Source organism: Dermacentor albipictus, chromosome 1, assembly GCF_038994185.2.
Source record: "Dermacentor albipictus isolate Rhodes 1998 colony chromosome 1, USDA_Dalb.pri_finalv2, whole genome shotgun sequence".
Classification (NCBI taxonomy): Eukaryota; Metazoa; Arthropoda; class Arachnida; order Ixodida; family Ixodidae; genus Dermacentor; species Dermacentor albipictus.
Window position 1 is genome coordinate 82,940,880 of NC_091821.1, and position 12,792 is coordinate 82,953,671.

At 44.9% G+C, this 12,792-nt stretch overlaps 1 protein-coding gene across 3 annotated transcripts in view; it reads left to right on the top strand.

The window, feature by feature from the left end:
- The window catches only part of pins (G-protein-signaling modulator pins), a 101,375-nt gene that overhangs the window by 57,184 nt on the left and 31,399 nt on the right, over positions 1–12,792 (top strand). For all 3 annotated transcript variants that reach the window (XM_065439154.2, XM_065439155.2, XM_065439153.2), the window contains one exon: positions 6,140–6,350. In XM_065439154.2, coding sequence (XP_065295226.1) covers positions 6,140–6,350 — 211 coding nt within the window. The remainder of the gene's footprint in view (positions 1–6,139; positions 6,351–12,792) is intronic.

The window sequence follows — 12,792 nt, forward strand, 5'->3', positions numbered from 1 at the left end:
GACGACAGCGCCGTTGGGGCTAATCTGATGATGAAAAAGCTCGCAGTGTTCTTCCACAGCACTACATTCTCTGTTTAGGTGGCGAAGGTCATTCTTGTGTTGACAAATTCTTTCCGGGAAGTTTTATTGCAATAGTAGCTATATTGATACTCACAAGTGCCATCACTGTTGCCGTGATGTTGTGCATAAAGTCCAAGGGCAATAACAGTGTTGCCGCGTGCAGCATGCTGCATGTACTAGCGAAAGTGTGTGAGGGTGCGCTGAGGATAGTGGCTGAATCTCGTACGCGCTAGGGCGGAAGGTGGGGAGCCAGCGTGCCATTTCCACTTGGGACACTTGGTGGAAAGGGAGTCCAGTGTGAGTCCTGGTGAAAACTACTGAATGGTACCTTTGATATGGTTTCGCTGTTCACTAGTCTGCCTGTGCTTCTCACACTTTCTGGGACATGTGCGCTCGAACATGACCCCACACTGAAGGACTGCACTGCCCTTTCTATTAATCGCATCTGTCGGTTATTGGAATTCTGCCTTTCAAGCACTTCTCAACCACAGCAATTCGGGCCTGTTTGTATACAGTCAACTCTCGTTACAACAGACCCTGATAATACGACAAAAAAATGCCCATTTTATCCGAAGTCTGTATTATCCGAAACGCCTCACTTGCACAACTTTGGTTGCGATGTGTAACAAAGTTACTGAAAAGAGCGAGTGACGAACGTCTAAGGTAAAAAAAAAAAAAAAGTCACAGTTTCACCCAAGAGGTGTAGCATCGATTGCGATAGCAAATTAGTAGACAGCTATGTGAAGTAAGGATAATAGTTTTATCAGCCGTATAAAGTTGGAAACATTCGCTTACTAAATAAATGAACAAGCATTGTGTCACGCGTGCACAGGTAAACATGAACGCATCTCGCTCGATGACCGCATAAAGTTGCTGTTGGAGTGAGGAAGTGCGGTAGCAGCAGCGAGTGAATTGACGATCATGCTGTTTCTTGCTTCAATGCGAACTAAACATCAAAAGCACAGCACATACAAAGCTACCGGCACTGGGTGCACTTTGCCCACATCGCAGACCGCTTTCAAGATACGGCGCGCGTGCAGGCGCACACTTTGTCCACATCGCAGATTGCTTTCCAGATATAGCGCCCGCGCAGTCGTGCCATAAGCAGCAGCTGCTGAAGTAGACCTCCCCCCTTCGTGCCTTACATGTAAAAAAAAAGACGGCGCGCTGCCGCCTCGCTTTCCTTTTTCACGCTCACGATATTGAGCTGCGCTTGTCGGCTGAAACTCGCAAGTCAGTTGTCAACCCGTGTAGACACAGCAAAAGTCCGTTTTATGCGCCAGATTTTGACAAAAATTGCCTCGAATTTCATCCACTGTAGCCGATACTCCGTTGTAGCGCAGTCCGTTAAAAGCAAACTTCGTTGCAATAATTAGATAGGTAGAGCAAACTATAGTTCAAATATGGTCCGTTATATCGGAAAGTCTGTTGTACGTGGGTCCATTGTAACGAGCATAGACTGTACCATGGTAAAGGATTTTTAATAGTGCAAGTATGTGAGAAGAATACAAGAAAAGACAGAGCACTAACTTCCAACAAACTTTATTTGGGGAAACTTGCTTCTCTTTCAACAACCAATGCTACAAACAGACTAGTCGAACTGCTATGGGTGCTGCAATCTTGGTCACAGTTGCCGCGCTCGCCATGCAGGACATCGAAAAGTGGATGCTTTGTACTTTCACCCCCAAGGCAAAAATGTTTGTGCACTACATGGACGATTGTTTTTGCGTGGTGACGTCATCCGTGGTGGACAATTTGCTTGCGCACTTGAACTCCATAGAGCCGGTTATCAGGGCATCAGAACGAAATGTTTTTCGTTTTGGTTTTAGTTTCGTTCCATGAAAAAAGTTCCGTTCTGGTTCTGCTCCGGAACGAAAAAAGTTATCTGTAACGGTTCTTAACGGTTTTAGTTCGCAGGCAAAAGTTTTCAAAGCAGAGTAATGATAAAACTATAGCATTTATTTTTCTCAATGTAGTAAACTCTCAGTTGTACGAACGTCGGTTTAACAAATATTTCAGATTAACAAACTTTTCCAAAATCTCCGGCAGTTTCCATATGCGTTGAATGCAAAAATCTTTCAGTTAAACGAATTTCTGAATGGCGAATATTTCAGTTGAGCGAACTTGATCAGTGGACCCGGGCTCATTTTTAAAACCAGTTCAACAAAGTTTTGTGCTCTGCAGCGCAGGTGTAGCCGATGCCCACCACCCTGAAATTGCCCCTCCAGCGGCGGCTATGTGCAGTGTGACAATGAGCTGGTTACCTGTGCTGAACTATCAGATCTGGAAAGGGTTTCTAGTGTTCATCCTTGAGAAGAAGAGTGCGACGAGGAATATGCAATGGCAGAGGCAGATTCAAATCCTGTAATTCTAGGCGAGGCTGTAGGATGCTTTGGAATTGCGAGACTGTATGTCTTAGCAACAAGCTGTGCCAGAGGAAGTGCACAAAAACATTACTCTCTCCACAGGTTTGTTACTTCTTGTGCTTTAAGAGCACCAGTGCAAATGAACAATTAAATTCCGGGTGGTATTCTTTTTTTTTTTTTTTCGAAATGAGATAGGTAGCAACATAACTGTTACGAACTTCGTTGATACTGATGTACATAACTCCACAAATTGCATTTCACACTTTTGACTTGGATGTCTGCTGTGCGCTATGCTCTTCCATATTTTAGTGAATATTCAGTTTACAGTCAAAGCTCAGTGCCTTGACTCAAGGCACTGAGCGGGCGGCTTGCACTCCTACAGCATGGTTGAGGAAAGTGACTTTGTCAAAATGCTGAGGCGCACTATTCCACAGTACAGCGTGCCCTCAAGGACCACATTCTCGAGGTCGGTGATCTCCGATTTGTACGCCGCAAAAAAGGCTGATTATGAAAGCGCTCCGGTCAATAATTGATGCTGGAGTCGGGTGCTACAGTTTGACCGCCGACAGCTGGACCTCGCGCGCTTGTCAGAGCTACGTAAGTGTGACATGCCACATAATGGACAGGAAGTTCGTGCTGCACACCTACACTCTAACATGCGGTCAAATGGCTGAAGACTGTACCGCGAAGAACATTCGTCAGTTTCTGCAGGATGTGATTAGGGATTGGGAGCTTCCAGAAGACTTGCCAACATATGTTGTCACTGATAATGGCAGAAACTTCATCGCTGCTGTGGAGCATTCCCAGTCACACAGGGTTCAGAGTTTCGCCCACACTCTGCAACTCTGCATCACTGACGCAAAAAAGCTAGCACAACCTTTCTTTCGGCTATGTGCAAAGGCATGTGCTATTGTTGGTCACTACAAACGTAGCACTCGAGCACGCGTCTGACTGCAAGAAATGCAAAAAAAATATGGGGATTGAACCCCTCGAAGTCATGCCATGATGTCCAGGCTCCTTAAGCTTCGTACTGCAATCTCTGCAGAGCTATCCGAGTCGGACAGTGTTGAAAACCTGTTGTCCGCAGAGTGGAAGCTAATCGCAGGGCTGGTCAGTGTACTTCAGCCCATTCAGCAAGCAACAACAGAACTGTCTTTGACCACATACCCAACACTCTTGCAGGTGATACCCTTGCTTGAGTGCACCGAGATTACACTGAAAGAGTACATTTCAGGAGCCAATGAGGCAGCCTCCTTTGCTGGCAGCCTCCTGCGAAGTCTGAAGACCAGGTTTGTGGATGTGAAGCTGTGTCCACTGTTAGTGCTGGCAACGCTGCTAGATCCGTTATAACGCAATTTTTCATTCTGCACCAAGCGAAAAGGTTTGTGCGAGTAGCCTGCTGCTTTCTGAAGTTGAAATACTGCACCCGACTGGGACAGAAGAAGCCAGAGAGAATGAAAGTGCCGCAAGCACCAAAGAAGAGGCATGCTCTGTGTGGGCTGCATTTTCAAAAGTGTAGATGGCTTCAGAGGAAAGACTGCAGTCTGTTGGCTAGACCCAGTACAAGAAACAGGGGAATGAGTATCTCCAAACTGCACTGCTTGGCCGGTCAGAAAATCCCCTCCTGTGGTGGTCAACCTTGGGCTCCCAGCTCTACCATGTGGTGGCTATAGTCGCGCAGAGGTACCTGTCAAATCCAGCTACTCAGGCATCCAGCGAAAGGGCCTTCTCAACTGCAGGCAGCATTGTGACGACCAGGAGGGAGCACCTGCTTCCAGAGCACGTCGAACAACTTATATTCCTTCATGACAACTGACTGAACTCTGTGTCCAATTTCATTTAGTCTTTCATATTTGTGTTCTAATAAATAATTCATACTAGAAATTATTGTGGTCTCATTTTCACCAATTAAGTTAGTCTACTTAATAATTGCATGTATCTAATTATGCTCTTGAATACCACCTTTGGGCCAAGTATTTTTTAACAACTATTCGAAATTCGATTCGCAAATATTCGGCCAGAATCACTATTTGCTTCGAATTCGCTTCGAACTCAAAATCCACTATTCGCACAACCCTAAATATTTTGGTTAACTTATCGTTCCGGCCTAAAATATTTTTTTCTTTCTTTTTTTTAGTTTTGTTTGTTTGTTTTTGTTTTCATTGCTGGCTGCCGGCTATACACACACTGCTGGCTATACAGTTTACAGTGGAAAGTGAAGATTCTAGTTCTCTCCCTTTTGTAGATGTCCTCGTAAAAAGAGAGCAACCGAACCGGTACTTTTCCGCATTCAGAAAACCAACGCATACAGGACAATATTTTCACTTTAATTCTAATCGCCCCACCTGCCACAAGTTTTCTGTAGTCCGAAGCCTTGTCAAGAGAGCCAAAAGAATTTGCTTGTCGTGGCACCTCCAGAAGGAAGAATAGAACATGGTAATCCATGACCTTGGGATGAATGGTTATACAAAGGCATGTATTCACTGTGCTGTGTCTCAATACCATATGTTTGAGGCATCAGCGAAACATTAGCCCGTGTGCTGCATGGGACTGAGATGACGTCGCTCGCAAGTCTCTCGCTATGGTTGGTAGCCTCCTGTCTTGTCCAAAAGACCGCGTTCTTGACGAAAAGGCACAGGGCATTGTGTACAAGATCAACTACACCAAATGCCCCGCATTGTATATTAGCGAGACTAAGAACCTCCCGGAAAAAATTAATCAGAACAACAATGACCTTTGCCACCCAAACAGAGAACGCAGTGCTGTGGCTCTGTTATTATTTTTTTTCCCCATTTGATCACTAGATTAGCTTGGCGGCGCTGTTGTCTTAGAGAGAGGAAACAACCATTGGCAGTGGCTCCTTTTGGAATCTCGGCAAAACCAGAAGATGCCGGGTGACATCAATTACTTGTCATAAACACTACCCACCATTTACACTCAGTCTACGAAAAGTGTCTGCGCGGCTCTCAAAGCACCAAAAATGCATATAAGCACTGCTACGCCTCACGCCATCTCACCTCTGAAGAAGGAGCCGGTCACGGTCCGGACCGTCGGGTTTTTAAAATACATTTTGGTTGGAATTTCCCTTTTCCTTCTCTTTAATTCAATGTCTCAAACTAGACATGTATCTGCTTAATGTTTGCCTTTGATCCTATACTAAAGCTTGCATTTGAAAATGAAAGCATGGGCCATAGTCATAGCCAGTTGTTCAATCGTTTCAGGAACAACATGTCATAGAGAATTATGAACACTCTCAATTAATGAATAATGAATTATGAACACTCTATTCTCTGTCTGCATACTGCTGCAGCTTCTATTGTTGTGTTCATCCATGTTGTATACCTTGGTTGCAGTGATTAGTCACCCCTGGTACAGGCAGCCATTGTACTGGCAGGGGCTGTGCAGCCCGGCTCCAGCCTTGAGCCTGTCATCCAAGTGTACTGAATATTTGTGAAACTGATTAAGTGGCTGTTTCATTGTAAATTTGCGCATTCAAATATTCATACCCCTCTAAAAATTGCCAGAGAAAGATGTTTAGTTATTATTGTGGCTCAATAATTGAATAAAGCAGTACATAGACAGATAAAAAACTTCGCATGTGCTGTGTAACTTACTTCTTGCTCACGTCTGTTACATGAATCACCTTATTCACCTTTAATAGTTTGGTTTTAAGCAGCTGTCATGCAATAACTGTGCCATTTTTTCATCCTCAGAATACAAAACCAACAAAGCAAGAAGTGCCCACTGATGCTCAAAAGCAGCAACGGTCTGGAAGTGACATGGATCAGGATGCCTTCTTTGAGCTGCTAAGCGAGTTCCAGAGCAAGCGTATGGATGATCAGCGCTGTTCCATCACACCGCTGGAGAATAAGGAGAATGTATTGCCCAATGGATCACCTCCATATCCCAGCCCAACAAGTTCAGGTGTGACTTATTAGGTCTCCTACATAGTGAAATTTGCCTGAAAAGCACATTGACGTGCACATGTGCACGTTTCAGTCACACTTCACTCTTTCTATTTCTTATCTTTGTTTTCTACTTGGTAAGCTACATTGACTGAAACACATATATTGTATACCAGTTGTTTCAAGTACATTTCCGCTATATTTTAGATGGAATTTAAGGCAATGAGACACCTTTTACCAGCAAGATTTATGGCAGTGACAGACCTTAAATTTGACCAAGAATTGCCAATTATTAAATGTAAAAATTTCCACCCACCTGACAGTATCGCAAAGCTTTGAAGGAAACCCATACAGGTTTCTCGGAAAGAAAGCTTTGTAGCATAAGAAAAATTCGTCCTGGTCCGAGAAGAATGGTCATACATCTTCATTGCTGAAAAGCTAAGGCCATGAACATGTATGACCAACTGTGATTTGCCACAAGTGGTGTACGTTACACATAAGAGTTGGTCGTAGCTGTTTTGGCCTTTCGCTTTTTGCCAAGCTGCGCAAAATTCATGTGCTCCCCTGTTTGCACCTAAATCACTCTCCACAGTATGTTTGATAAGGCACCAAAAGTGCTTATCGCTACCCCAAAACAGCTTTTATTGTGATATTAATTATACACAGTAAAAGCTCGTTAATTTGAATTCCTCGGGGATGCTATGAAAATTCGAATTATACAAAATTCAAACTAATGAAAGTCAGAGAAAAAAATTGCTCTGTTAAGGCGTCTATATAGTCCAACTTGGTGTGAGCATGCACGCTCACGTGCTACGTCACGTTGGCATGAACAACAAAGTCTATACTTCAAATCACTGGCGCAGCCACGTAACCGGACGCAGCCAACACAGTCCGACGTGCCCGGCGTCGAGATGGCTTTTGCTCCATCCGCAGGTTCGTCGCGCCAGCTGGCGCGGAGAAAAAATAAAAACAGTTTTGACTAAAAAGTGAAGCATCGATTACGATAGCAAATTAGTAGATAGCGATATGAAGTAAGGGTAGTAGTTTTTTCGGCCATATAAACTTGCAAGCATTCGCTTACTAACTAAGTTAACAAGTGCAGTGTCGCGCGCACAGGTAAACATCAACACATCTCGCTCGATGACCGCGGAAGCTCGCTGAAAAACACTGGAGTGAGGAATCATGGCAGTAGCAGCAAGCGAATTGACCTCCATATAGCTCTCGCTTCAACGCTAACGAAATGTAGAAAGCACATCGCATACGAAGCTACTGGCACTATGCGCACTCTGCAAACATCGCAGATCGCTTTGAAGATGATGCCCATGTGGGCACGCCCGCATGGCCGCGCAGTAAGCAGCAGCCGCCGGAGAAGAACGCCCCCCTCCGCCTCACCCCTTGCCTAGCGCACGACAGGAGAAGGCACGCATCCACCCCACCTTCCTCGCTCACGCACGCGAATTTGAGCCACGTCCGCCGGCTCACCGTCGCACGCTTTCTCTTGCACATACAGCATACGTCGCATGGCGATGATTTTATTGCCTTTGAGCTTTATACAGAACGTCACGAGAGAGAAGCAACCTGCAGCAGAGGCATTGGCCATTCCATGGCCAGGCACAAACGCCTCTCTCTCCACTCAGGCCTAAAAAAAGGGCTGCAGATGGGAAAAGCAAAGTTGCACGGCCCACGCGGCGACGCCAGCGTCGCCAACGTGCTCCCGTGCACTGGTACTCTCCATATCCACGATGGTGCAGAGTTCGAATTATCGGTGGCGGTGTGGATTTCAGTGTGAATTAGTGGTATGCGTTACATATTACTTTCAATACATTGCTGGATGGACCGCGGCGGCTACTTCGAATTATCCGAAATTTCGAATTAAGGAGTTGTGATTTAACGAGCTTTTACTGTAGACACTCCAGGCAAATTTCTGCTGTCATCATGACGTTCCGTATAAAGTTCAAGTACAATAACATCGCAACCGTGCACCATAACCTGTAGGGGCGAGGGAAAGCTTGTGAGGGTGAGCCAAGAAGAATGGTGGCTTGATGTGGCTGCATCTCCTCGCATGCACAAGGGAGGAAGCCTGGGAGGGTGCACACCGTCTTCTCATGCGCACTAGGGAAGGGTGGGGGGATGCAGGTTAGGGGCGCATCTCCTCTGCTACTCTGGCTGCTGCGGCAGAGCACGGCCACGTGCACCTTATCTTGGAGGTAACCTGCGGTGGGTTCAAAGACCGGGCAGCCCAAGATAGGTGATGGCTTCGCATATACTGTGTTCTTGTGTGCCTAGGTTGCATTGAAGCATGAGGCAGCACGAAGAGGACTTCACTTGCCGCTCCTGCCATTCGTCATGCCAGCATTCTGACAGCGAGTGTCTGTGATAATCATGCGAGATGTGTTCATGTTTGCCTGCGCATGAGTGACAACGTGCTTACTAATTTAATTACGAAGCAAATGTTTACAGCAGTTTATGTAACTGATAAAACTACTAACTTTACTTCATATAGCCGTCTAATATTGTATATACTCGTGTAATGAACGTGCCTTTTCCTTTTTCCCAGAAAAACCAGCAAAGTTGCATTTATCACGTGGGGTAAATTTTATGGGAACTTTTTGAAACACCAAGATTGAAAAGTAAGATGGTAACGATTTGAAAAGTGCATTAGATAGCTTACCTTTGCAGTATAAATATATGTATACTACTGGCAGACTGTAACAACATTTTTATTGCACTTCACTTCGCATCGAAATCACTAGACCTGTCAGGTTGCTGGCTACTTCATCCACATTGTGGTTTCTTGCAGCCGCTTCAGGCCGTCTGCCATTATCACAAGCATCACGCTGAAGCGCTTCTTTTCGACACCTGTTTTGACAGGCACACTGTGTATGCCTCTTTCCTCGACCATCCTGCTCATTGGCATGTCAGAGTTTATCGGTGTCTGATCAGCATTTCCATGTTATGAGCAGATAAACTCTCTGTCCCGCAGCAGGCGTATAACTTGACTAACGGCCCATCCATTGCACACAGTGAAACCAAAGACAGGCACAAAAGTGATCAACACGAGCAACACACAATTGAATTCAACACTATGCCACTACGCCGAACTATGCCCAATATGCCAACCAAGTACAGGAAGCCCATTATTCATTCGGACTGTCCTGTGCGCCGCCGCACCTGCCGGCCGTGCATCATGCACTATCCTATTACATAAGACGGTCCGAGTAAAGTTGCTATTGCAGAGTGCAGTTGCATGTTTCTTAGTCTCTCAAGTCTACGAGATTCCTTTGCACCGGCACTGGGGCAAGCACGCAGCAAAAACAGGTTGAGTGTTATCACGGTCTCTCTTTCCAACAGGTCCTGCGCAACTGTGATAATGCACAGCCTGGCTTTGCTGTCAGCTTCTCCGTCATCAAACCCACCACCCCTGCCACTTTGCAGCCATGGCATGTTTGCTGCTAGCGTAGATGTGCAGCCTACAGGAGTTAGCTTTAGAATTTCACTTACATGATCTTGGCGCTTGTCACGTGGCATTATTATTTTCAACTCGGCAACATGCACCTAGATTAAATGCACTTGCTCTAAACAGATGTGCAAGAGTAAGAGATGGAGAAGGCGTATGACACGACGTGGCATTACAGGATATTGCAAGACTTGCTGGGATTGGGCATCCGTAGAAATATGCTAAACATAAGAGAAAGCTATTAGTCAAATTGTATCTTCCACATGAAAATTGGCAGCGTATTGTCACAACCTTTTACACAAGAAACTGGTGTACTCCAGGGAGGCGTGCTTAGCCGCTCGCTCTTTCTCATGAAGATGAACACACTTCGTGCTTCATTACCACCGGCCATTTTTTATTCCATCTACGTGGACGACATTCAAATAATCTTTAAATCCTGTAACCTTGAAGTATGCGAGAGACAGGTACAGCAGGGCTTGAACAAGGTGTCCAAGTGGGCAGACAAAAATGGATTGAAAATCAACCTCCATAAAAGCCCTTGCACCACTAAACACCACACATTCATTCAAACAGCAGAGTATCAATGTAATTTTACTGTATTCACTTAAGGGGGAACACCCCACTTAAATTTTCATTTTTTATTTGTGGCCACAATTTGATAAAACTTCCATCACTTATGTATTTTGACATGCTGATTTCAAATATTCAGTTGGTTTTCCCATGCAACAAGTACTTTTCAAAATATAAGCAATTCATGTTTTTTTGTATGGACTAATTTGGAGGCAAGTTCTCTCTACAATGCTGGCTGTTACTGAAGGAGACTGGCACATCAAAATGATGTTGAATGATCAGAGGTTGCAGTGCTACAAGAATGAATGTTCTAAACTGATTTGTGCCGAAGTTACAGCATGTCAAACTTTTGTAAGCAGAAGGCATTAGTGTAACCCTGAAGAAATTATTACTTTTTCAAAATTTCTGTAATGATATTTGTTCACATTTTAGGCCTACTGCACTCCCAATTTGTCCACCTTTCTGACGAAAAAAGAATTATTGCAATAAGATGAGTAGAACCAGAGATATCGTCATTCCAAAACTACACTACCATCAAAAATGTTGTTTTGAGAAAACGAGAAAAAACATTTCAGGAGATGTTCATGGTAATTACGGCAAATGCTTGAATACTAAATTGATCAAGGATGATACAGGGGTCCAACCAGGCAAGAATGAAACTTTCGCTTCTTTAAGGGGGGACACTAATTCAAAAATAGTTCATGATGTTTTCCATCAATATTCATGAAACTTTCCATTCTTGTTAAGACCTCTGTGCTGATTTCAAATATGTAATTATTTTTCCAATAGGCCATTTAGTTCTGAAGATAAATGAAATTCATTGTTCATAATTTGCAGAAATAGGGAGAAAAATGCGCTACGAAATTCGTATTGGCACATGCCTGGGTACTAGAAAACATAAGGAACATAATGGTAGGAATACTATTTTGATGTATCAAATATTAGTAATTTTATAGCAATTCAATCTTTACTGTTTGAATTGTGGCTACCCTACTGTCTGATCTAAAGGAAAATTGAAAAATTTTTAAAGCATAAATTCCAAAATCTGACCCTACATTGTGTACAAGTGAAAAGTCGGTTTTGAGAAAACGAGAAAAAAGAAATACATTCACTTTTAATCAAAAGTACAGAAATAATTTTGCATTATTTTGCTGTGAAAGTGGCTAAAAGCCACCAGGAATGTAGTCGCTCTGACCACGGCCACCCAAATGCGGCAAAAACATCGTTTAGCGCCGTTCGCCGATTCCCGGTGGCTTGCATCGCGCGCGCGGCAAGGTTGTTCACGCGGGTCGAGCTCCATGCCGACGCGATATCGCCGCAACACGCGGACGTGATAACGATCTTAATGGCGAGGCCAGATTACCGTTCGCTTTTGCCTACTGCGACGCTGCCGCCGCACACCTTGCACTCGACGACATCAGTCCGTTCACGGAGTCCTGCTGAGGGAAGCGAAGCCTGCCTCGGCGTCGACTGGCGCGGCTGCAACGCCGTCGGCGCGAGTGAGCAAATCCAACACCCGCGTTGTTGCTGGCGTTGACGCAAGAACTCGAAGTTTTTTTGAGCATTCATCTCCCTCTGCAACAAATCCGCACGCTGCAACATTGCAGTGTCACGCCGAACGCGGCCGCTGTCCGTAACGATTTCACTCATTTGTGAGCTGGCTAGGCCTACTTCGGGATCGTCCGCGGTTTCGGCATCATTTGCGGTTGGCGGCGAGCTACTCTCGATGCTTTTAGAAGGAATGGAGCGCTTTTGAAAGTTATAAGCTGATCGCTTCTTTTTGCCGAACTTGTGCCTCATGGCGAACTTTCCCGGTGGATCGGACATCGTTGGGCATGTGCCATCAAACCTACGAGACGCGCAGTCGCGTCGCCTGCGGAGTGGAGCAGACGATGGGAACCTCGCGCAGCCAACCACAGCACGCGTTTTTGGTCACGTGCGCTAGTCAACGAATCGGATCGCGCGTTCGGGCTTTTTTTCCTCCCCGGTTTTCAACGTCACTGGCGTACCGATGGAGTCACTTTTGGCGGGAAATTAAAGAAGGAAGGCTCCTCTTTCCAACGAGACCAAGATGGCTGCGATCGCGCGCGTAGAAAAAGAGCTACGCGCCGCGATAAAAAGGGCTGTTTTTGCGCGGAATTCAGCTCACAGTGATGTTACAAATTGATATTGCGGACGAAATACTCTTCCCCGAGATTCGAAACTTGGTGAATTAAAGGAATATTAGCTGTAGATATCGAAAATTTCGTTTTCAAAAAATCGATTTTTTCGCGATTTTTTCGCCGCAAAGAGCCGTGTCCCCCCTTAAGGGGTTCAAGAAGTGGGTTCACTGCATGGTAAAACCTCTAAGTACAGTCAAACCTGTTTATAAGGAACTCGATAGTTCCTTGAAAAGTGATCATTGTATCAATAATACATTATATGTGAACTTTCC